The 25339-nt window shown below is 32.9% G+C and overlaps 3 protein-coding genes across 4 annotated transcripts; 2 read left to right on the forward strand and 1 right to left on the reverse strand.

The window, feature by feature from the left end:
* Positions 1 to 1760: 1760 nt before the first annotated feature.
* On the reverse strand, positions 1761 to 5552 carry LOC112783293 (uncharacterized). The gene is made up of 9 exons (XM_025826182.3): positions 4954 to 5552; positions 4611 to 4808; positions 4425 to 4520; positions 4195 to 4321; positions 2933 to 4112; positions 2666 to 2831; positions 2418 to 2582; positions 2176 to 2328; positions 1761 to 2079 (listed from the first exon to the last, which is right to left on the reverse strand). The coding sequence occupies exons 1-9, from the start codon at positions 5008 to 5010 to the stop codon at positions 1894 to 1896; spliced, it is 2328 nt and encodes a 775-aa protein (XP_025681967.1). The 5' UTR covers positions 5011 to 5552; the 3' UTR covers positions 1761 to 1893.
* A 4604-nt stretch (positions 5553 to 10156) lies between these two features.
* LOC112783294 (GPN-loop GTPase QQT2) lies at positions 10157 to 13086 on the forward strand. 2 transcript variants are annotated; one of them, XM_025826183.3, is made up of 6 exons: positions 10157 to 10397; positions 10541 to 10673; positions 10783 to 11009; positions 11279 to 11569; positions 12286 to 12491; positions 12618 to 13086. In XM_025826183.3, the coding sequence occupies exons 1-6, from the start codon at positions 10362 to 10364 to the stop codon at positions 12913 to 12915; spliced, it is 1191 nt and encodes a 396-aa protein (XP_025681968.1). In that variant the 5' UTR covers positions 10157 to 10361; the 3' UTR covers positions 12916 to 13086. The 2 variants fall into 2 exon arrangements, with proteins under 2 accessions (XP_025681968.1, XP_072086880.1); XM_072230779.1 differs by having other exon boundaries at positions 10545 to 10673.
* A 4627-nt stretch (positions 13087 to 17713) lies between these two features.
* LOC112783295 (probable 2' cyclic ADP-D-ribose synthase BdTIR) lies at positions 17714 to 18617 on the forward strand. The gene is made up of 2 exons (XM_025826184.2): positions 17714 to 18287; positions 18382 to 18617. Exons 1-2 carry the CDS (start codon positions 17839 to 17841, stop codon positions 18476 to 18478), a joined length of 546 nt encoding a protein of 181 aa, XP_025681969.1. The 5' UTR covers positions 17714 to 17838; the 3' UTR covers positions 18479 to 18617.
* Positions 18618 to 25339: the final 6722 nt, after the last annotated feature.

Here is a 25339-nt window from a genome sequence, read left to right on the forward strand (position 1 = left end):
GGGGTGAAATTGAGTTTGATGTGATTTAGATATGACCCGAAATATATACCGGATCAATTTGTTAGACCCGAACCCGATTCTACACTCGATAAAACTTATACACTTTCGGGCCACAATTATATCGGGTAAAAACTGGGTGAAAATCGGACCGTTAAGGCGTCAACATTACCTTCTTGTAAGCTAGTATGTGAAAATATCCAAATTTTCAAGACTCCAACCATTATTTGACATGATTAAATTCACTTAGAAAAACATAACAAGAACCAACATTTTCCTAAAATTAAAGTATAGCCATAATCAATACTAATATTGTCTAATAACACCAAATATTTATATCAGTACAAATAACACAATATTATGCATTAGTCTAAAGTCTTGTACATTTTAAATATAAAATATTAACTTATAGTCTTATAATAATTAATAACACAAAATATTAAGGTTTACAATACTTAAATTCCACATAAGAATAGCCATCATTTATCACTAATCACACAAAATATTAATTGTGTATGATGACCGAGCCGCCGGGTCGAGTTCGGGTGACCCAAGATATGGTCTGGACCCAACCTGAAATAATGACCGGGTCTATTTTTAAGAGCCTTACCCGGTCCTAAACCCGGTGAATCCCACCAAATTAGCCCATAAAAAGTTCCGGACCGGGCCAAGTCTTCGGGTTGGGCCAGGCCATAAACACCCCTAGTTTTGAAGTACTGAGATAGAAACTGAGAGACTGAGATTCAGTATCATGTTTGTTGATTCAGAGATTGGTACTAAATTTTCTGTCTTTGTTCCCAAAATTTTAGTATTTTAATACCTTAAAAAAGTAGGGACACATGGGACTAAAATTTTTAGATATAGAGACTGAAATTTTAATAACATTTTATACTTAAAATACCCTCATTTCAATTAATTAATTCCAATTTTACCTTTTATGCAAATTAAATTAGAGTTTCATTATTGTTTCAATTTCTGTCTTCCACTTTGCATCAAACAAAATACTGAGATTTATTTGATTTATTTCAATCTATATCTCTTAGTCTCTGTCTCTCAGTCTCAAACTTTCCAAATCTGTTTCTCCACCAAATGCTACCTTACATAACAACATTTCCAGTTCATATTTCCCAGAACCTTCTTGTTCTTAGGTATATATGCTCAGCTGCTACAATCCATTGAAGACTACATAGGTGCAGCGGAGTTAAATTAAAGATCAAACAACTACACTGACGTTGAATGAATTGAAGTAAATGTATATAATTGGGTCCAGTGAGTATATCACCCATAAAGCCTGTAGTGTTGCCACTTGAAATTAATTGGTGATATTTTGATTTTTAATTATTTTTTTTTTCAAAACCTGATGCTTGGAATAGTTTTAGTTCCTAATCTGATATGTATTAATTGTTTAATCGTCAATGAAGATTTGAAGAAGAACATGAAGAATGTTCTAGAAAATATGAAGAACTGAAAATGGAGGAGGTGGAGGAAGTAGACAGGACCTATATGTCCTTTAATTTTTTAACTTCAGAAAGTCAAAGCAAATAAATAAATTATAATCAAAATAAGGCAAGGCTTCAGAAAGTCAAAAAAATTTCTCTGCTGAATGTGTCCTTTGTTGAGAATAAAGTTATGAAGCTGCAAGTGTAGCTTGAAGCATCCAACCTCTACTAGCAACTAATTTTCAACACTTAAATTTAAGCAAGGTTGCATCCTATCCAAAAAAAAACTCCAAACCTCCAACAATCGTTTACAATACAAACGGATTTGAAGTTAAAATGGATATGCATAAAGTCAGATATATAGTATATAGTCTCATTAAGTTCAAGTCTCCAACTACATGCATATATAGTTTAGTATATAGTATACAGTATATATCAGTTTATTTTGTGTGCAGGATCACGGTTGGTTTGGATCACTCTCTATTTCCCTAGCAAGTTCCTTTGTGAGCTTGTCAGCACGATCATCAATTCCACCTGCAAATGTATAAACCTTGAATGCAAATTGGAAAGCTCTCCATAGCAACTTTGCATAATCTTTTCTTTTCCCATCACTATTATTCTTAGCAGCATCACTGCGCCTCTCCTACATTATTTAATGCAAATGCAAATTAAATTATCATGTGTTAACTCTTTGATCTATAATTGGTTTGATCAAATAGTAATATGAATGTTTTCTAACCTTTAGTGCTAACTCCATGCAATTAGAGGAGACGTCCACCATTGCTTCTTTGATTTTTATAAGAATGTGGAAGTCGAATTCAATGTTATGGCCCTTGAATTTCTTGGATTCTTCATCTTTGGTTCGCTCCAAAGCTTCCAACTCTGTTTTGATCTGTGTGTTCCTCGTGTAGGTTAGAAAGTGCTTGCAGAAAAATAAAGGAAGTATTGAGTACATAATTCATAAGGTTATGAGTGATCTACCTTATCGAAATAACGTTCGGTCTTTTCAAGGAGCTGATTCACAGGACTCACTATCTTCCAATTTTGAAGCTCGTTAAGAATTGAATTCAGCTTATTATAGAGTGCTGCTGCCATTCTCATAGCTTCTAACTTCTTTGAGGGGAAACCTTCAAACCTTGATAGGACCTACACTCAGCAATACCTAGTATTAATATTATTATGGTATCATCATGTTTGTGTAATTCAAATGGACATGGAAGTTTCTCTACCTGTGATTCATCAGTTAGCTTCTCAAGAACAGACTCAACATCTTGGTGGAACTTAATCAAATCTGTCATATCTTTAGTCTTGTAATTGGTAATAGCAGACCTCAGTTCCTGGATCTGTTTTGCATATTTTTGAACATCTTCTTCTATTTGTTGGAAGTAAGATGATCTAAACATACATGGAGAAACAAAGAAACAAAATGATAAGGCACTTAGTTTGAATTATTCTAAGGCATTTAGCAGATTATGCAGTTTAAGCAGCTTATATACCTTTTTGTCATCTCTGCTAGAGCATCAGCCATACTTTGTTTTCCTCCGGAGCTTGATGCTGCTCCATTTGAGCTGCTTCTCCCGCCACCCGACTTGCCTTTGAGGCTTGACCCTTCCACTTTTCCCTTCAGAGTTCGATAAAGGGTGCCCAATTGTGTTGATCTCTTCAATTTTGTAGTTGCCTTGGGCCGCAAGCATCTACCTGGACCAGGTGGAGGTGGTGGCAATGCAGCACCCCCATTTCCACGTGGCAGTGGTGGTGGAGGTGCTGGAGCTGATCCGGATTTCAAGGACATGGGTGGTGGAGGTGGTGGAGCTGATCCCGCTTTCAAGGACATGATTGGGGGAGGTGGTGGTGGAGGTGATGATACTGAACTCAAGCTTGAGCTCAGAGGCACTGGTGGTGGAGAAGGTGGTGGTGGCATATTAAGTGATACAAAACTTTTTTGCAATTTGGCTGATGATGGTGCAGGTGGAGGTGGTGGTGGTGGTGGCGGAGCCAGCATTGCCTTATTTGGCTGCATAACATTTGTTGCTGGTACTACTGGCGATAATGGAGATGAATTTGATGATGATGCAAGCTTTGGTGCTTCCTCCATCAGCATAGCTGTTGTTTCCAATGGTTTGGGAGATTGTGACTTTTCCTCTTTTTCTTCTTGCATTGCTTGAGCTTCATCACATTCTTTATGATCTCCATTTGTTATCTCTGATTTCTCTGTTGTCTCCATACTAAAAACTAGATCCTCTGGTGTGTCATCCTTTTCAGCTTTTCCATCTTTGTGATCCACTTCCATTTCTCTGTCTGGTTCCTCATTAATCTTCTTGTTTTGAGTTGCCTTGTGGGGTGGTGACATATGGAAAGACAAGCGCTTCAAATCAATTGGATTCAGCTTTCCCAAAGACTGAATTCTGAGAGTCCTAAGCGGTGAGGTACCAGAAGATTTTGGACTGTTCTCTCCGGTTCTGGCAGGGTATTTCATGGGTTCTGGAAGAACACCTCTAGGCGTGTCCGGAGAAGAGCTGCCCAAGAAGCTGCTACCATGAAAGGAAGGGGAGCCATATGTAGGTGTAGATTTTCCGAACGTCCCAAATTCGTTCTTATGATAATCTTCTTCCATGATATCAAACTTGTCATTTGCAATCTTGATCATACAATCAAGTGTGGCCAACAAAGTTTCCCCTGAAAAAACATTTAAAACAAGTACTCCATTCAAATTCTGCCAAAATTCAAGTTTTTCAATCCCTTCACAGAACCTACATACCAAGTTGCAGCATATTGCTCCTATCCTTGCAAGAAGGAAACACACAATTGATGTTGTTAATGCAGTCACTATTCATTATCCATGACTCTCCAATAGACTTCAAAACCTCACAAAAGTAGGCTAGAGCCTGGGGGGAAAAAATAACTTTGGTTACATTCATATTCAGGGAGACTAAGATTTAATGAATCACAATTAAGAACAAAAATTGATGTTCAAAGGGATGTTTGAACCTGATCAGTAGACTTATCCTTAATCCTCGAAACCTTATTTTGCAATATGATCCCCGGATAGAGCCCATGCAGATCACCCAGGGTTGTAATAACCATCTGCAAAATGAAGCAGATGAATATTGTAAGAACAAAATGGAAAAAGAATGCTGTATTTTAATCAAACACAAAGAGGGCATGACAAAATACCTCACGTAAGGAGATAGATGTGTTCAATGGAGCTAGGTCAATGATGTCCCTGAAGACCAAGATCTTCTTATGGACCTGAATCATTAGCATCAATTGATCTGCACTCACAAATGACCACTCCATTGACTCTCCCTTCTTCCCTTCATTCAATGATTTTGAAAATTGCTTCTTTGGAGAACTATTAGTCCCCTTCATAGGCTGCACATACAGATATCGTTAAAATACTGAATTCTATACACACTTTTCTATATAGTACATCATGCATTGTTTATTATTATACACAAAAAAAAACTATATGATTAAATCATGGAAAAAAATGAAGGGTCAGAATTCAGAAACTTACATCATAAGTTCTTCTTCTATTGAGCAAAGGAAAACCGCATAATCTGCTAGATGCCATACGATCTTAAATTGCTTATAATGATTGAAAAGCGAAGACTAAAAATATGAATATAATTTATGATGATGTGCCAAGCACAACTAATTAAGGGAACACGTATAAGCATGTTGACATGTTCATCTTGAAGAGATGAAAACCCTGCAAAAAATTAGTTTTTTAAACAAGAAATGGTTCTATAGAATAATGATTTTAATATAACAGAAGCCTTCAACTCTTTGTTTCTGAAAATTCAAGGAGACATGCAAGCCATATATTAGGGATGTTAGACCTAATAATTGGTGGGACACAACAATTAAATGTTGTATTGTAGTTCTAATGGAACTTTCTCAAAAAGAGAAGAGCCAAGGAATGAAAGTGAGAGAGGTAAAGGTTTTATAAAAAAAAAGATTTGATTTAATTTGTTTAAGTTGTTTAAGGCGTAATTAGTTTAATGCTATCAGCCAGTGAAATAGTGGGTGAAGAAGCTAGCTACTTCTGATAAACACAACAAGATGCAGTTTTCAGTTACACTTGAATAAGAAAATCACAAAGTTTTAATTTTCATTATTTGAGAATTATTACAAGAAAATAAAATAAATGAACCCAAAACAGAATAACGACAAGAGTTAGAGGGTGTTGTAACAAATTAATGATATCCTGTGAGAGGCTTATGCCTAAAAATAACGAAATAATATATCTTTAATTTCTATATTTAGCTAATATTTCTGTCCAAACTTGTAAGAAACTACCCTTTGTATTTAAGAGCGAAAAAATGAGTTTTATATAACTATAAAATTGTGCTATATTATGTATCATTTGTATTTGATGGCCATTAATTTGTGCAAATGGTCTGAACCAATGCTGAATGAAATAATTAAAGGATGTAGAACGCTTAAAGAAAGGGAGTTGAATCTATGTCCTTTTTTTATTTTAATGGATTTAGTCTTTACTTGCAAACTTTTACTTAGATTCTGTTTAAATTGTGCAGCGGAAATTTTATGAGACAATTCAGTTTTGTCTCATAAATATCAGAAAACAGAATTTGGAGAAATAGAAAAAGAATGACACCAGCATGTATCCTGGTTCAATCGCCTTGTGCAATGCAACCTACATCTAGTCTCTACCACAACATTGGTGAAATTTTCACTATAGTTAAAGTATTACATGCATGCACCAATTTCTCAGGATTGACACAATCCTTTCCCTCTCAAGTTCTATCTTAACTTGACTTGGTTATGCTAATACATAACTCTTTACTCTAAGTGCTAACCCAACTTAAAAAGAGGTACCTCACAAGTACAAGACACAAGACATTTGAAACAACCAAAAGAAATCTAAAATCAATATAGGCTTTTCAATCAAGTGTATCACTCAACCTTTTATCACTTAAACTACAACTTTGTCCCCAAAAAATAATTTTGGCCTTTGATTCACAGCAGTGATTATCAGAAATCATTTTTTCTATTTATCTAAAATTGGAGTAGCAGAGTTGGAGAAGAAGTGAAGAGAATAAATTGCATGCAAATAGAAATAAATCACCTTTAGCTTATGACTTATCTTGAAATAGTTTGATTTGAGTGATTAGACCTCTGCTTTTTAGCTTAATATTTCTCTATCTTTCTTCTTTGATGAAATAAGCAAGGAACGAAGCTATCTTTTTCCTTTCTCTGAATCTGACTGAAAGAAAAAGTGAACATTGGCTTTCGAGTCTATTGACTTGGAGGGATCAGCTTGGATGAGCAACTCGGATTTGAGTTGGTTTCTTTCTATTCAGCCCAAATGATTTCTTTGCTCAATTACTTTGGGTTTTATGTTTTAGAGTCCACTTAGTTACTGGTTTAATTTTTTATCCTATTGGGCTACTGCATCATTATTTCTTTGACCTACAACACTAATCATATTTAATCCAATAAAATAATGTTTGTCATTATCAATTAAATTAGTTAATTTCTTAACAACAATAATGTATCATGAATGATGATCCCAATGAAAAGAATAATGTACTTGTCCTCCTGAACCCAACAAGAGCTGCATCCACATTCCACATTGATTCATAGATAACATAATAAGTGCAGTTTCTTAATTAACTTATAAGTAATGAAGAAAACTTGAAATTCATAAAAGGACCTGCAGGGCAGAGAGTTCATTACAAAAGTTTTCGAATGTAGGAACTATATCTCAAAATATTACAAGCTCTTAGGCAATATGCATTTTGAAAAAACATTAGACTTTCATTATAAACTGTAAAGCATAATCCAGAACAGCCTTGGAATCCATGCCAAGCAGAGAAAACTGTCAACATAAAAGATTTTTCCCTTTGTTTGTAATGGTGGAGTAGGATCAATTTTAGGTTGGAAAGGAATATGATCATAATTTTAAATGTATTTTCCCCTGATTTTGATTGATTAATGCCCAATATTAAGAATCTATTTAAGAATACAGATGATATTTTTACTTGCTTTGCTTGAGTCAGGAATGAGAAATTTGACTTCACAATGGATCTATTTCCCATTTTACAATTTCTTTATCCTATTTTATGTGGAATGTCCACAAAATGAAATTTATAAATATCTTTTCCCTCTTATAAGGGAGCATAGATCATTTATGTGAATAACCCAACAGATAATACCAAAGAAGTTAGTACAATATTTTGTTTTAATACTGAATGCTAGTGAACCAATATTACTAGCTTAAAAATATTGGAGGGATAAACTATTCGGTTAGGATTGACTTTAAAAAAAAATTGATTATTTAAATAAAATAATTATTTTATATTTACATAGGTTATTGAAAATTTTTTAAATATTGAAAATATTTTTTTATTTTTTTAAAGTACATATAGTTGGCTAAATGAATATAATTTTTTTAATAAAAATAATTTTTTTAAAAGTATATTTAAATAGAATTAAAATTGAATAAGAATATTTTATTTTTTCAAAATATTTTTTAATTAAAAAAAATCAATCTAAACTAATACTGATTAGTATTGATTTCAAAGCAAGACAATAATATTGATCACTTAGAATTTTTTATTTTTAATTAATGTTGAGCATTATTTTTACTATTAGCAATTAATTTAGTGATCAACATAAAATTAGACTGAAAATTATTAGTTAAATAAGTCATTAAAAAAGTAGTTTTTAAAAAAATTATAAATTAGCAACCGATCTAGCAACTATCATATATCCTAAATTGAAAAAATGTTAGTCACTAAATCAATTATTAATAATTAAAGAACAATTTATTTTTTAATTTGTAATAAAATAATATACTTTTTTAGTTTTTAAAAATATTAAGGATGAATTTATTCTTTAATTTTATTAAAAATTAATTTCTCTGGTATTTAAAAACTATGAATTAATTTATGATTTTTTTATTATATACTTATTTGTCCAATATAAAAAATTTTACAAATAAATTTAGAGTATCACTAAAAATAAAAAAATTTAAAATACAAAATCACAAATAACAAAAAAAAAGAGTAAAAATTTATGGTACATCATATGATGTCTAAATTTTAGTCATAGAATTTAAAAATAAAAGAGTGGAACACATTTTTTTTATCTCTACTTTTAGACAATTTAAACACAAAAATTATAAGCACAAAAAAATTTCTCAAAATTTATAGGCTTTTTTATTGAAAAAAAAAAACAAAAAACATTAATTCCCTAAATGTGCACTCCTGAAAATTGTTACCTAAATGCGCAACACCATCTCTAAGCCACCAACCACGAAATGGGTTTAGCCTTCACCTCAAGCCAGACGCCCACGAATTGGTCCATAGTGCCATTATGTGAGAGGCACCCAAGAAATGACCATTTAAGGGAGGGCACCCACGAATTGGTCTATATTGAAAAATTATATGTTGATGTTCAGGATTTTTTTGTTTTCAATATTTTATATTTTCAGGCATATGTTGGTGTCATGGCATGGACGTGGATCTTTTTTTCTGGTAATATATTATTCAATGATGTCTTATTTTCAATTTCTGAATGGCCTATCATTATTAGTTTCATACTTATGAACTGATTTTTGCTGAGATTCAATATTAACAGAGGCTAATTCTCCTTAAAGATTGAATTTGCCTTAAATTCTCCATTAAAAAATTGTGTAAGACATGATTCAGGAACTGAATAAGAGCATTCAGAAAATATACTTGAGCGCCACAGCATTGCTATCGGTTGCATTGCTGAGGCTTGCTTGGATTGACCGACTACCCTTGCCAGATACATAAAGAGTAGTATGAAAGAAGTTTACATATCAAAGATAGGTAGTTAATGCAGTTATGTGTATTTCAGTTTATATGTTTGTGCCTAGCTGTGTGAAGATGGAAACTAATAAGCGAAAGCCTTATCTCGGTTGTCAAACCTGTGAGTTGTAATTATTGAACCAACTAATTTTGACAGTATAGCATTAAGAATTATAATACCAGGAAGTTCATGACCAGGGAGGTATGATCTTCATTATAAAGCAGCTCGCGCGTATGCGCGGGTCATACACTAGTAGTGGGGAATAATTGAGCAGTTAATGAGTATTTATAAGTTATCCCATATATTTATCACACGACAGCTCGCAACTTTAAAATTAAATTATCTGATGTGCAGTTTTCCATTTTGCGGTTGGCAGGATTGAAATGATGGTCAATGCTTCCCCTGTCAGCTTTGTATGCATTTCGTGGGTGGTGGCCGAGACATGGTGGTGCGCATTTAGGTAACAATTTTTAGGGGTGTGTATTTAGGGAAATAATGTTTTTTGTTTATTTATTTCAATAAAAAAGCCAAATTTATATACACTTATACTATTATGTTCCTCTAAAATTAATAATTAAAAAATATTAAAAATAATTTATAATCTTCTAATAGTTAGTCAATAAAAAAAATTAGAGAAAATAATAAATTAATCTTGATTTTTTTATATGTAAATATTTAAGTCTATAAAAATTTAAAAATATATTCTTTGACTTTTCTAAAATCTGAACACATCGATTCCTAAATCTAATTTATCTCATTTTAAAAATGTTTTTACATATACATTCGTATCAACTAATACAACAGAAATCACGTTTAAATTTTTTTATTAAGTCTGCAAAACCTAAGTGATTATATCAAAAATTTAAATATATTTTTTAAATTCTCACCCATTTAAATATGTACCGATCAAAGCTCAAGGACCTCCTTAGTCCTTATCATTTTCTCAACAAATTAGGAATAGGAAAAAAAAAAAAAAAAAAGTAGTTCCTTACGGACAAACCCTAAACCCTTAATACATTTCCCCCTTCTCTCAATCCGTGACTCAGCTCTAACTCTGAATCCCCCAGTCGCAATTCGCCGACCTCACCTCCTCCTCCAGCCGCGCCTCCTCACTCAGCCCCTATGCATATGGATTCCACCGATTCTTCGGCAGTTCAAGTAATCACTCCAAGCATCACTCTCTTCACTCTGCCGTTCCTTAATTTTGTTTTTGTCATTTCCACGTTAGTTAGGTGTTTTTAACTTTGAAAAATTGCATCGTTAGATTCTTTATGCTTTTTTTTGTTGGTTTGATTTTGAAGGCAGAAGACAAAGAGAAGGAGCAGCTCACAGAGAATATGAACAAATTGCATATTGAAGGATCATCATCATCTGGGAATGGATCACCTAACTTCAGAAGAAAACCGGTCATTATCATAGTTGTAGGAATGGCAGGTAAATATTTAATGGTTCTTGCTTAATTGCTCTCTTGTGCTAAAGTAACAGAAAATGGTGTTAGAAGAACTGAACAATGACTGAGAATTAAAACTAAATTTGTGCTTAGGTACTGGGAAAACAACATTTCTTCATAGGTTGGTTTGCCACACACAAATGTCGAATATTCGGGGTTATGTGGTCAATCTCGACCCAGCTGTTATGACCCTGCCTTTTGCTGCAAACATTGATATTAGAGATACTGTTAAGTACAAAGAAGTCATGAAGCAGTTCAACCTTGGCCCTAATGGTGGAATTTTGACTTCCCTTAACTTGTTTGCTACCAAGTTTGACGAGGTAATAATTGCTTATTGGTTCATGAAACATTTTGGTTTCAATATTACTTATTACCCTATTTACTCCCTTTTGAATTAAGTGTCCTTCATACTATCCTGTTCGCTGATAAATAATAATTTTAGTAATGTAGGTTCCTTGCTTCTTTTTTTCTTTTTTACTTTTGGTTGGGGTACATTTTCTTGAGTGCTTTTCATCTTACTATGCTGGTTTTGCTCCTAGCTATGGTGCTTAAATGCAGTTTATGAAATGTTTTTGCTTGTTGTTTACAGGTAGTCTCTGTTATTGAGAGGCGAGCAGATCAACTTGACTATGTTCTTGTGGATACGCCTGGGCAGATCGAGATATTCACCTGGTCTGCTTCTGGTGCTATTATTACAGAAGCATTTGCCTCCACATTTCCCACTGTAGTCACCTATGTTGTTGATACACCTCGTTCAGAAAATCCCACCACTTTCATGAGCAACATGCTTTATGCTTGTAGTATCCTCTACAAGACCAGGTTACCTCTTATCTTGGCTTTCAACAAGGTTGATGTAGCTCAGCATGAGTTTGCCTTGGAGGTATTCTTTATTCCTGAAGAATCTTATTATTGTTTTGTTTACTGATTTGCATCTAAAGTATAAAGATGGAGACATAATGACATTGAGCTGGATCTATAATGATGTTGTGGATACCACTAGAACATATTCAAAAATCACAAAAGATGATGTTCAAGTTTTTATTTTATTTTTTTTGAAAACATGTACCACCCTCAATCAAAGATGATGTTCAAGTTGATTGAATTATTTTCCCTTAAATTGGGAGGTGGACAAAATTGTTACTCGTCTGAATTATCACTTTAGGATGTTTATTTTGATCTTCCTTGTATTGTATGTCTAGACTGCCTTGCATGTATAACACTAATCAAGAGGCATTAGACACTTATGCTTGATGGAGTTGAGACACTTGTAATTTCAATCAGATAGGAGTGAAATTTAATTATTGATGGAGAAAATATTCATTAGCCCTTTTTATGTTGGAGTATTTATTGTATAAAGAAATTAAATTACTTTGTTTTAAGTGTGGGTTTATGGTTCCTTCCTTTGCATCTTTCTTTTTGTTTATGCACACAAAAATAAAATGATACTGCAAAATGTGCCCCTCTGTTCTTCATTGTTGGTCTCATACTCTCATATAGATTACTCTTTTCCCTTTCTGTTGATCTTGCTGTTTTGTCTTGTTTTTATAGCTTGCTAATTTGCTTGGTCGTACCTTTACTTGAATTTGTTATATTTAGTGGATGGATGATTTCGAGGCGTTCCAAGCAGCAGTAAGTTCAGATCACTCGTACACATCAAGCTTGACTCAGAGCCTTTCTCTTGCGCTAGATGAATTCTACAAGAATTTGAGATCAGTTGGAGTTTCTGCAATTTCTGGTGCAGGTGTTGAAGACTTCTTCAAGGCTGTTGAAACTAGTGCCGAGGAATACATGGAAAGCTATAAGTATAGTCTAAACTTGACCGAACTTTATTAGTTATCTTATATCGTTGTATCACTATTAATTTTGCATTGCTGCCACTGCAATTTGTTTGTACTGGTTGACGGATTAACTTTTTAATCTTTGGTTAGGGCTGATCTTGATAAAAGACGCGAAGAGAAGCAGCGATTAGAGGCAGAGCGAAGGAGGGAAAACATGGATAAACTGAGGAGGGACATGGAGAAAACTGGGGGACAAAACGTAGTCTTGAGCACTGGTTTGAAAGACAAAGAAGCAAGTAAAAGCAAAAGCATAATAGAAGAGGAGGATGAGGTTGAAGAGGATGATAAAATGGATGATGATGATGATGATGATTTGGGGATATATAGTGAAGAGGGAGATGCTATAGATGAGGATGAAGATGAGGAAGTTGATAGGTTTGCTTTCTAATGCAAATTTTATCAACCAAGCTCTATTTCTCTGGAACTCTACCTTTGTATAGGACCTTGACTTCCATTTGATACATGGATGCTACCTTTGTATAGGACCTTGACTTCCATTTGATACATGGATGCTACCTTTAGAGTTTGATCACTAATTAATCAACTATTTTGTTTCTTATATACTGCTGTGATTGCTAAACTAGGTTCTTGTTCTCTTATTTGGTTGCACTTCATAATATCGTTGCTTTTGTACAATTTTCTTTCGTTGTTTAAATATGATACCAATTTCTGTTGTAGAACATGTTTCTCAATTTGGTCACTAACCCTACAATTGCAAGGGTTTAATTTTTTTCCTTGGAATTTTAAAAAAGAATCAATTGTAACAAACCAAATAGGTACATAGCTTAAGTTGCTCAATTGTTTTAGGTTGTTTTTACAGGGATGTATTTCGTTTGTCATGAAATCATTTCTTTCAAAAGTTTATTCTTCCAAAAGTTTAAGCTAATAGGAGGGATAACATAAATAGTTATATCTCTAGTACTTCTTTTTTTTTTTTTATGTTATTTTTATAGATTGAATTCTAGATCTTTCTGACATAGAATTTTAATACCATGTCATGAAATTATTTTTTCAAAAGTTTAAGCTGATAGGAAGGGACATAAACGATTATATCTCTAACAGTTGTTTTGAATAAGTGTGTTCTTATTTATTCTTATTTTATAAATTATTTTAATTTTTGTTATTCTTTTATTTTCTTGTTACACAGATCAAATTAGTATCTGTCTAAATCAATTTTAGCCTTATCATTTCAAATAAAATAATATGTTTATTTTTTAATTTTTATCTCTTATCCCATCTCAAATTCTTTTGGTTCTAAATAATATTAGGTATTTTTTTAATATCAGTTAATTTTTTAAAAATTATTTTGTTTATCTTAAATTTTAAATTTTAAATCATAAATTTTTAATTTCAAATTCTAAATTATAAATTTAAACTCTAATATTGACGAATGTTAGCTAAGTTAGTTTTCAATGTGTTTTTTTTTTTTTTTTTACAGCGACCTTCTCTTAATTTTAATATACTACTAAAATACCACCACAAAGGTTGGATTCTACAAATTTTAGGCTCTATATGTTCATTCATGTGAGAGGGAAAAAAAGGATATGATATGGATTAGAAAAGTGCTTTATTATTAGTTAGATCGGTTGTAATCTATAGTTAATCAATCAAGCATATATGAGATTTGTTAGAAAATTCCTTCTTATTATTACAAATAATTGTTTATAGGTAAAATATTATATTTTAATTGTAATGGACTGAGTCCGATCCGTAATATAATTGAACTCAATCTTTTTGACAAATATATTCTGATAGCTACCAACGAATAAAATGGCTAGCTCATACATTCTAATTTGGTGCAAATAGAATGGTTTAAGTAGATCGAACCTTCTCTTTGTTATGACTCTTTCCAAACTGGGGAACTTGGTAAATTAGAGGAACCATTTTTTTTTAAAGGAAAAAAAAAACAGAGGTATGTAATTGATGTAAACCACATTTTAAACGTTCTTTTATAATAATAATAATAATCCAGATTATTTTTAATAATTTGTATTTCAGATAAATTATATTCTAATTTTTTTTTGAAAAATTGATCTAAATATTTTAGAATATTAGATAAATAAGTTCCTTATAAAATAAAAAAAACAAACTAGTCTCTTATCTTTCAAAATTTAGATTTTTAACCCCTTAACTATATTATATTTTTTATTAAAAAATAAAAGATTAATTCGACAATTTGTCATAAGAAAAAAAATCAAAAAAATTATTAAAGACAAATTTAAAATATTATTGACAAACAAATTAGAATTTTCATTCCAAATTTAAATAAATAATAAAGAGAGCATTTAGCTAAGGTGTAGTGGTGTACAAGCAAACATTTATTATTATGATTTGATTTGGTCCATGTAGTATTTGATCTTTACTTAGTAAAATCAAATTAAATCTAATTATTATTCATTGAAAATGTTTTACTCCAATAAATTATGTGAGTCAACTTCACTTTAGTTAGATTTAAAATCTAGCTAGTAGTTGATCTTTACTTAGTAAAAGCAAATTAAATTTAACTATTATTATTTACTGAAGATGTTTTACTCCAATAAATTATAAATGAGTCAACTTGACTTTAGTTAGATCTAAAATAAATCTAGCCAATACAAACACATGCAAAAAAGCTCAATTTATTAATTGATATTGATGATGAGTATTGAGCAACACTTTATGATAGTTCTCAGTTACAGTAGTTTCCATTTGGCAAGAATAAACTAGTCTCTATCACATACCTTGGACTTTAAGTATTTATTGTTTTTTTTTTTTTTAAGTTAGGAGGGAGACTCGAATCCACGATTTTTAACTTTTAGATGAGTATAAAGAGACTATGCCATTTAAGTTATAACTCGTTGGCCTTTAAATATTTATTGTTACAAACACAGCACTTAGTAAATATATTATAATATATAGATATTTTTTTTGGGGGGGGGGGGTAAAAACTAATTTGAAGCTTTATTACTCACAAAAGTACCATAACATTTGAAAATATTTTATGCATAGTTGTAAAAACTGAATCGATAATCAAATCGGTTAGACTACTAGTTTATCGTTTCAACCGATAAATTATTGGTTGAACTGGTAAAATTGGTCTTACGTAAATAAAAAATATAAAATAATAAAAAATTTAACAAATTTAAAATACATATCTTCAATATTTTAAGAACATAAAATTAGTTAATACTACTACAATAGTATCTTAATTTGACACAATAAAAATAACAATTCATAATATCAGTAAATTTCAATACTAATATCAAAATAGATAACTTTAATCACAACAGTAACATTAAAATAGATAAAGTAAATTAATAAAATTTTATTAAAGTTTATATTTCTATTAATAATGGTAAATAATTAAAAATATAATTAATTCAAAAAATAGAGAATACCAAATTTAAATTAAATTAGGTGTTTATAAAATTATTTAATTCAAGGTTTCACTATATAATTAGTCCTTGTCATATCTAATATCAGAAAACACAGTGGCATAGTGGTAATTAGGAGACATTGTAAACAAGAGGTCCCATATTCGAACCTTGGAAAGAAGGCAGTCACATCAGATGGGGGAGGCCGTTTTGGGGGTTTTACGCTAAATTCATTGGCTCCCTATACTTTCTCTTTTCAAAATAACACACCCTAACAGTTTGACAAGTGGTACGCTGAGGACTGTATGCCGCATTGAATCACAGGTGGAGGTGTGTTGCTATGGAGCACCATAAAGTGGCAAGTTATCAAACCGAACCGATTCTTACCGAATTTGACCAATTTTTGCTAATTTTTACCGGTTCATATCAGTTTTATCTTTAAACTGTCCAAAAAACGAATCGAACTAATTGATAGTTCGGTTTATTAATTTTTCGATCGATTCGGTTCGATTTTTACCACTATGATTTGATGAGATGCTTATATTTGATATTATTTAAATTATAACTAACAATAATTAAGAAAATAAAGCAAATAATTATTTTTTTTTTGGGAGAAAAGTTTTATATCCGATATATATGTTAATGCTATATAATTATTGGGCTTATTAAACAGATAGGGAGCATAAAAATTAAAGAGAGCTGAATTAGTGAATTAAATAATGAGAAACCATAAAAGAGATGAAATGTACATTTTTTTTTCCAAAAATCTTAGCACATCAAATTTATTATTATAATTTTTCTAGATAAATATTACTAATTTAATTTAAGTTTAGTCAGTATAAAACTTACAATAAAAATGTTTTACATACACTAAAAATATCTATTAATCAATTATTATATATTGTGTATATTTATACATATTAATTCATATATTTTTTAACTAAAAATAATCAACCAATAAAATAATCAAACATGTCATAACATAATAATCAAATCTATAATAAATAATTAATTAAACTTGTTTACAATATTAATATATAAAATACTAAATATGTACTTTTATATACCATAATTGAGTATTTATTATATATATATATATATATATATATATATATATACGCAATATAATATAATTGAGGTTACAAATCATGACAATTAAAACTTTAATTTAAAGCATGTTTGCCACAAATCTATGATAGACCATAGATGGAATGGAAAAAAGAGAAGAGGGAGGAACCAACCTCTAAACTTCCACAAAATTGAGGGAAACAAAGAGCCGACCGAATACTATTAAAAATGAAAGTATATACTATGGAAAGATTTTTAAGTGTATTGTCATATTGGTGTATCAGTAATTTTTAATCGTTGATTTTAATTATAAAAAATAAATTTTCCTATACTATGAACTAAATCAATACTATTAATTAAAACAAATTCTATGAGCATTATATCTATCGTGTTTGAAGGACAATTAAGTACGAATAAAATACGGATTTCATAAGAGAGTCAGAAAATTCAAACACTTTTACTCTTTGTAAGTTTTTATTCTTCTTCATTCATTCTTGTCTTCCCCATTGAAAATGCCTCCGTATTTTCTTCAAGTCCACGTGGACTTATACATTGAAATTCAGACTCGAGAAAAAAAATAAAATAATCAAATGAGTCTTCATCAAGGAAATGAAAACCACTTCAATTAATTTTCCACCAAAATTTACATATATATACCCCATCACATCCTCCTTAAATTTCTCACCAATATAATCTATCTTGCTACTACAAACAACAATTAAAAATTCTCTATCTCTCCCCTAAAAGTTTCAAATTAAATAAATACACACATCATAGTCATATATAAAAGCACCTAACCGGTGTACTTATTAGTAACGCTTTTATTATTAGTGACACACATATTATTCGTTGCAATTTCATACTACCTAAGGAAATTATATATTAAACTCATGCAGCGTTTGTCAGCAACGTTGTACCCAAAGGTTGCTCGTCCGGCGTGTGACGTGTTCATCAACCACCGTGGGATCGACACGAAGCGAAACATCGCCGGGCTGTTGTACGACAGCCTCACGAGGAACGGTGTAAGATCTTTCTTGGACAGCAAGAATATGAAGCCTGGGGATAGACTCTTTGATCACATTGATAGGGCTATTGTCGGAAGCAAGGTCGGTGTTGCCGTCTTCTCCCCTCGCTATTGCGACTCCTATTTCTGCCTCCATGAGCTAGCTCTGCTCATGGAGTCCAGAAAGAGGGTCGTTCCTATTTTTTTCGACGTCAAGCCTTCGAATCTTCGTGTTAAGGACAACGGAACTTGTCCTCCTAACGAGCTTCGAAGGTTTGACTTAGCTCTCCAGGAAGCCAAGAACATTGTGGGTTTAACCTTTGATTCTTCTAAAGGGTAAGTAAGTAAATTCTTCAACAATGTGATGTTTGAAAATTAAACACGTTTTCCTTTTTATTCTAATAATATTTGAACTTGGGTTTTGATGCAGGGACTGGTCGGAGTTGTTAAGGGATGCTTCGGATGCAGTAATGGTGAACTTGATGGAGGTAGAGGAAGAAAGGAAGCGCATGAAGATGAGGGTGTAATTGTGAATATATATAATTATAGGTGAAAACTCAGGTACAGTCGACTTCACGTAAAGTTGATAACTGAGAGCTGTTAGATGATTTGACTGATTTAATTAAATTTTCATTTAACAGCTCTCGACTATCAACTTCACATTAAATCGACTATACCTGATTTTTCACCGTAATTATATATATATATATACCTCATTCATTTCAGTGCTCGTTCATTCTTCAACCATGGTATATATAGTAAAATTAAATAACACATAAACATTCGTTTATTTTTTGAAGTGTATGGGGGTGATTGAAACCATATGCTTCCCTAGCTATATATAACATTAATTATGTATCATATCATTCAATATTCTTTGGCCTGAAGTAGCTTAATTAATTGGTTTAGGCTTCAATTCATTTGTATTACCAAATTCTTTAATTTCTTATTCTTTATTTTTAGGTAGTTTATTTTTTGCTATCTAAATTCTTGTCATTCAATATGTGAACTCATTCATTTGTATCTTATGCCCATAATTTGGGATGTATTATTATATCAGTGGAAATAAATGTCCAACTTTTACATGCAACTAGCTAGTTAGTACTTACTTTAGCTGCTACACGTGTATGTATTTTCTATAATGAATAATGGAAAAGTTAATATCATTTAATTTTTTAAATTTAAATTATAAATTATAAATTCTTAAATTTAAATTCTAAATTATACATCTTAAAAAAAAATCGTTAGTATTGATTGACTAAAATTTAATTTTTCTTATACTTAGATAAAGAATAACATAATGTTATATTATGATATATATATATATATATATATATATATATATATATATATATATATATATATATATATAATCAACATTTTTTTAACAGTTAAAGTAGGGCAAAAGTAAGAAAAACAATCAATACACAATAAATTAATAGTGAATTCTACCGAATTCCTCTAAAATAACACGTAAATTATCCTTCATGATATGTCACATTTTAATTGGTCATTATTTTAACTATAGTTGGATTATTTTGTAATTTATTATTTGAGATGAGTAACGGTATAATTTCTTAAAATATTAAAACTCCACACCCGTGAATTGAAGTACATTTCCGCTCATTCATTCTTTATTCATCATGTAGCTTCGGTCCTTCCAAGTATCGTGGTCGCGATCTACTGTCCTCTCACGCAATCTCTCTTTCTTACGTGTATCATCCCTTAACGACGTCGCTAAATTCCCATCGCGCGTAACTTCGCCATACTGAAAGCTGATGTAAGATCCAGAATATTTGAAAAGTCTTATTATGATCAAGTCTCAAATTCTACAGTTATTTATAGCCTTAATTTCAGAGATTATTTTACTAAAGATAATTAAGGCAAGTTTTGATTTATTGGATTTGAGATAAGTTATGATTATTATCCAATTTCACAATTATTGGATTATTTTCTATATTCAGAGTATAAAGTTGGTAATTGTGAAATAATAAGGATTTCCATATGATTTGAATTAAATAAGTAATATTTTCAATATTTATACTGCTACTTTGGAAAATAAGGGATTTAATTATATTATTTCTAATTTTTAGATTTGGGCATTTTATTGAAAATAATTTGTGAAATTGATGAGCGAATAGTATTTTCTATGTACAAATAGTGTTGGATTTAATTTGGTTTCAATTACTATATTATCTCTACTTTTATTTGAAATTACCTAAACTACCCCTAGCTTGACAAAAAACCCTAGTTTTCCAAATGAGGAAAACCCTTATTCCCAAGCCTAGCAGCCGCCACCCTTTCTTCTTCCCTTCAGCAGACCTGCAACACAACAGCTTCAGAAGAGAAAAGAAACAGAAGCAGAAAATGGAGAGAAGTGAGAGTGTGTCGGCCAGGGGGAGGGAACTCACCACGAGCCGCCGATCGCGCTTCAGTTCAGCTCGCCACCGCCGCACCATCTGCGCCGTCACCAGGGAGAGCGGAACCGAGGAGAGGGTTGGTCCGCGAGTGATGGTTGTCGCAGGCTTGGGGGCCGCTGCGCCTTCGTCACCGCCGTTGAGGTCCTCACCATCGCCGTTAATGGAGGACGCCGTCGCGAGGATGAGCGTCGCCTCGCCGCCGTGCTGATGAGCCCAGCCGCCGCTGTTTGCTAAACCCACAGTGCTCCCTATCACCTCTGCCGTCTGGAGCCGCACCGCCGTGCCTGTCGTCGGCGAGGAGAGTGTAGTGCGGGAAGGACAGAACGCGATGGAGGGGAAACTGATCCGCCATTGAGCTGCCGCGTCAGAGAAGGGGTTCATGCCGCCGGAATTCCTTTGCCGCCGCCACCTTACCACTGCCAGCAAGCACAGAGGGAGAGAGAAATCGGAGAAGGCCTGAGGAGAGACAGAGAGGCCTGAGGCTGAGTTGGGGTTCAGCCACCGTGTCCAGTCGCGCTCGCGTCGCCGGCGCCGCCTCCGCCGGAGCTTCTGGCCGAGCCTCAACCGCTGGGAACGCCGCTGCCGCCACCGAGCTCCACTGGCGGTAAGGCTTTTAAGTTGAGTTTCCCTTCTATTGAGTTTCCTGGAACTTCATTGTCGCTGCGTGTGGTTCAGATCGCCGCTGCTGCTTGGGGCTGACTGCCGGGCTGCTACCGAGCCGGTTCGGAGACCGCCGCTGTTTCGGTTCAGCCGTTCCTTTGGTTCGGTAAGCGTTTCGATCTGAAAGCCCTCTAGTTACTGCTCTATTATACGTTGAGGAGTTGTAGCATTTGTTGTTATGAGAGTTAATCTCGGTTATTATATATTGCGATTAGAGTCGTTGTGGTTGCTGAGAAAACAGTTTGGAGCTGAGGTTTTGGTGGCTAGGATTTTGATTGTTGATTTCGGGTCGAGGCAGAAAGGACGCTGTGATGCCTTTGAGTTATGGAATTTGCATTTTGAGGTAGGGGCGCTTTCCGAAAACTACAGTTTATTATTGGAATATTACATATGGATACTGATGTGAGATATGGTGTAATTAGTGATTGTATCTGCCTTATGTATTATTTGATTGACTCGAATGATTATGGATGTTGGCTTGGCTGAATTGTTGTGTGGCTTGTGAAATGTAATGTTTGAAGTTGATTCTTTAAATATTTGAAATGAGTTTAATCCATTGAGGATTGGTTTGAATTGAGTAAATTATTTTGATGATGTGAACGATAGAATGCTCTTGAAATCCAGTCTGGGTTGCTTTAATTGCTTTGATTTTGATAAATGATTTATTGCTGAACCGATTCTTTAAAGCTTTATAAATGAGTTAAATCGGTTGATATTGAGTTGATTTTTGAAATGGTTTCCTTGAGGTATGCCATTGAGGCGACTGTTGGATTTAGCTTGCTTTTGAATTGATTTATGGTTTTGAGCTGTTGAAAAGAAATGAGAAACGGTTTAGTTGGGACCCGAACCGGGTGGCAAAAGTCCAAGTTTTAGGGGAGGTGCTGCCGAAATTTCTATAAAATCCGAGTCTTTATTGAAATGTTGTTTGGAAAATGATGAGTTAAAGACTTCTACTATTTTATTTGAATTATCGAGAAAAGGATGATTCATGCTTTCGAAATGAATTAATAAAGAGGAAATTGTGATTTAGTCTTGCTTCTTAAGAAAGGCATTGTATCTCTTTCAGGAGAAGGTTATTTAGATGAAACTTGTGTTTTAAAGCTGTTTGGATGTGAAAAGGGTTTATGCCTTTGAATTTGACTTGGGGGTTTCAATTAAAGAAGTTTCAATGACTTTGAAAGAACCTGAATGTCTATTGACAAGTTTCATTTTGAAATGTTTTGAGAAAGGTTTTAAGTACTCTTTGAATTCTGAATTCTTGCAAGACTAAAACAATTTTGAACAGTTGAAACGTTCTAGAATTTATCATGGGGGTTGAAGTTGGTTTTGCCTAAGTAAAGGAAGCGGCTTTGAAAGAAGTAAATGATTACATGACTCGGTTTGGCTTAGATCCTATTTGCTTACTCAAATCAGAAAGCCAATGTTTTAATGATTTTAAATGAATTTGGCGAAATGAGTTATGTTATTCTCCCCTAAAGACTTGGGACTTTGTCGAGAAACTTTTGTTATGAAATCCCATTGTTGTATGGGTGATTTTGAATACTTTGAAATAAATTTTTAACTTTCCATGGTTTTGGAAGTTTTGGAAAGAGGAAGCCGAGAGTGGCTTATTTCAAAAAGGGAATTTTCCTTGAGTAAAATTGGCTTATGAGCCTGAGATAATTTGAGAAATGAGATCTTTAAAGCCAAGGCTGAAAAGAGTTGAAACTTGATTTCAAAGTGAAATGAATTGAGAAAATGATTTATGGCTTAAATGCCGATTTCATGAATTTGATGATTTTGAATGTGGAAGTGCTGTTTTATTATGAGCCGGAATGGCTATGTATGATTATGAATATTGACTGGTTCTGGATTGAACCGTGAGCCGGAATGGCTGTGTGTGATTATCAATATTGGCTGGTTCTGGACTGAACCGTAAGCCGGATGGCTGAGATGGATGTTGATCCATGGATGAGAATGAATGCATGTATATGCTGAATTATTGAAAATTGTGATTTTTGCACTTCCACTATTGGAGATGAGGGTTTCCCTGGGTAGTAGCAATGGCTAGCCACCATGTGCTCCAGGTTGAGACTCGAAGCTCTGTTAACCCAATGTCGTAAGTGTGGCCGGGCACTGTGAAAGGCCCGGATGAGCTCGCCCCCATAAATATTCACCAGTGATGGTGATGGATAAATATTCACCAGTGAGGGTGATGGATATGGATCATGATTATGATCAAGTTTATGATGAGTATAACTCGAGTTGGGGATGCACGACAGAGGGACAGTCCAATGGTTAGCTACCAGGACTTGTCGGGTTGGCTCTATAACCGACAGATGATATCATCAGCCACTAGGGACAGGCATGCATCATATGCATTTGTGTGACATTGGTTGGGTGTGCATATTATACCTGGTTTGCCTATGTGATTAATTGCTAACTGTTCTACTTGTAATAACTGTTTGTTTGTGCTTGAACTTCCTTCCTGTGTTTGCATCTGGGACTCTGTTGGATTGTGGTGATTGGTTGTTGGTTGGATTGTTTGGGCCTAGGGCCGTGGTTGAATTGAGATGGACCGATGGTTGGTTTTGGTATTGTGGTTATGGTTTGGAAATGCGTGAATGGCTAATTTGGTTCAGCATAGATAAACCTTCTGAAATGCTTTTGAATATTGTTTTAAATGAACAGTTTCTTCTTTCAGAAAAAGGATTTCAGATTTCTCTTTTATTGTAAACGGTTGTTTTTGAAAAGAGGCATAAGATGGTTATTAATCATTGGTACGATTTATCTTCATGTATCCTATTACAGTAATTCCCAAAAACCCTCTACTGAGAACCCTTTCGAGGATGATGTTCTCACCCCCTACATTTTTTCCCCTTTCAGGATATGGGCGCAGAAGTTACGAAGAGCTTATTTAATTGTTGTTGTGATGTTCTGTATTGTTTTAGTTATGGTTTACTGCACCCTCGCCTTTATCTTGATATAATCTGTAAGAGGGATAGGAATTGTATTGGATTATGTTTGTAATATTATTTATATATATTTATGTATATATATATGGATGTACTCTTTATGAGTTGTTGTAAGTTGAATGGTATTTATGGATGTACGTTATCGAACGAAAGTATCTTTGGGAGCGGTATTGCGGTTTAAAGTTTTAAACAGGCTCATATTTTAGTATTAAATAATATAAGTGTCGTCGTAATGTCCGAGCTATCAGAGTCGCACAGCCGGAAGTGCGAGCTTTGGTAGTTAGGGTGTTACAGCTGACATCATCGCTATCTTCTATCCTTTCACTCGATCCTTCTTTTTGCTGTGGATCACTCATTACCAACATAATTAATGGTTAGTTTGGTTATTAAAATTTTTCATTAAAAAATATCTTTATTTAAATTTTTCTACGGCAGAAAGAGAGATTGAGTGAGAGGACAGGAGATAGCGATGACGGCGGCAGCGCTAGCTATATTGGGAAGGATGATAAAGTTACAGACGACGAAAATCCAACGACGTTGTTAAGGAATCATGTACTGAAGAAAGAGAGATTGCGTAAGAAGGTAGTAGATGACGGCGCTTTTTGTCACGACGACAACGATCGAAGGTACGTGATGAGGAAAGAATGGAGGAGCGAAAATGTGCTTCAATTAACAGGAGTGGAGTTTTGATATTTTAAGAAATTATATCATTATTCATTTCAAATAATAAATTACAAAATAATTCAACTATAGTTAAAATAATGACCAATTAAAATGTCGCATATCATAAAGAATAACTTACATATTATTTTAGAGGTGTTGGGTAAAATTCACCGAAATTAATACACTACAATAAAAATACTTTTTCAATAGTATGCACATTGTACTTAAAGAAACAAGCTTGAAAAAAAATACTATAGGATCAATAAAATTTATTATTTTTGTAATATTTGATCAATTTAAAAAAATTCAGGATGGTAAATCTATCACCAAAAATTTTATTTGTACACTAAAATCAGTCATTAAAATCAGCCATCAATATATTTGTATATAAATACATGTGGTTTAATTTATTTTTAATGTATATTTATATTCCAGCATATATTTTATACCAATGACTAACTTAAATGGCTGATTTTAATGTACACGTAGCATAATTCATCTATCACAACCTCATTTCAAGGATTCACATCAATATCCATAATTAACACCTTAAATGATGATCACTATATATATTTATGTATGAATCGGACAGAAAAAAAAATTAATATGTACCACCAATAATATAAAATATTATATCATTGGCTAATGAATATAAAGATAAGAAAAACACTAATTCGTAATAAATAGTTAC

Source organism: Arachis hypogaea, chromosome 20, assembly GCF_003086295.3.
Source record: "Arachis hypogaea cultivar Tifrunner chromosome 20, arahy.Tifrunner.gnm2.J5K5, whole genome shotgun sequence".
NCBI classification, from domain to species: Eukaryota; Viridiplantae; Streptophyta; class Magnoliopsida; order Fabales; family Fabaceae; genus Arachis; species Arachis hypogaea.

What these genes read in the sequence shown, in the direction of transcription:
- LOC112783293 (XM_025826182.3), bottom strand. Translation starts at nt 5,010, where the DNA reads ATGGCATCTAGCAGATTATGCGGTTTTCCTTTGCTCAATAGAAGAAGA. An exon ending in CTAGCAGAGATGACAAAAAG is followed by an intron (nt 2,832 to 2,932) that starts GTATATAAGCTG and finishes ATGTATGTTTAG; the next exon opens with ATCATCTTACTTCCAACAAA. An exon ending in AGCTAACTGATGAATCACAG is followed by an intron (nt 2,583 to 2,665) that starts GTAGAGAAACTT and finishes TGCTGAGTGTAG; the next exon opens with GTCCTATCAAGGTTTGAAGG.
- LOC112783294 (XM_025826183.3), top strand. Translation starts at nt 10,362, where the DNA reads ATGCATATGGATTCCACCGATTCTTCGGCAGTTCAA. An exon ending in CCGATTCTTCGGCAGTTCAA is followed by an intron (nt 10,398 to 10,540) that starts GTAATCACTCCA and finishes TTGATTTTGAAG; the next exon opens with GCAGAAGACAAAGAGAAGGA. An exon ending in AGCATGAGTTTGCCTTGGAG is followed by an intron (nt 11,570 to 12,285) that starts GTATTCTTTATT and finishes TGTTATATTTAG; the next exon opens with TGGATGGATGATTTCGAGGC.
- LOC112783295 (XM_025826184.2), top strand. Translation starts at nt 17,839, where the DNA reads ATGCAGCGTTTGTCAGCAACGTTGTACCCAAAGGTTGCTCGTCCGGCG. An exon ending in ACCTTTGATTCTTCTAAAGG is followed by an intron (nt 18,288 to 18,381) that starts GTAAGTAAGTAA and finishes GTTTTGATGCAG; the next exon opens with GGACTGGTCGGAGTTGTTAA.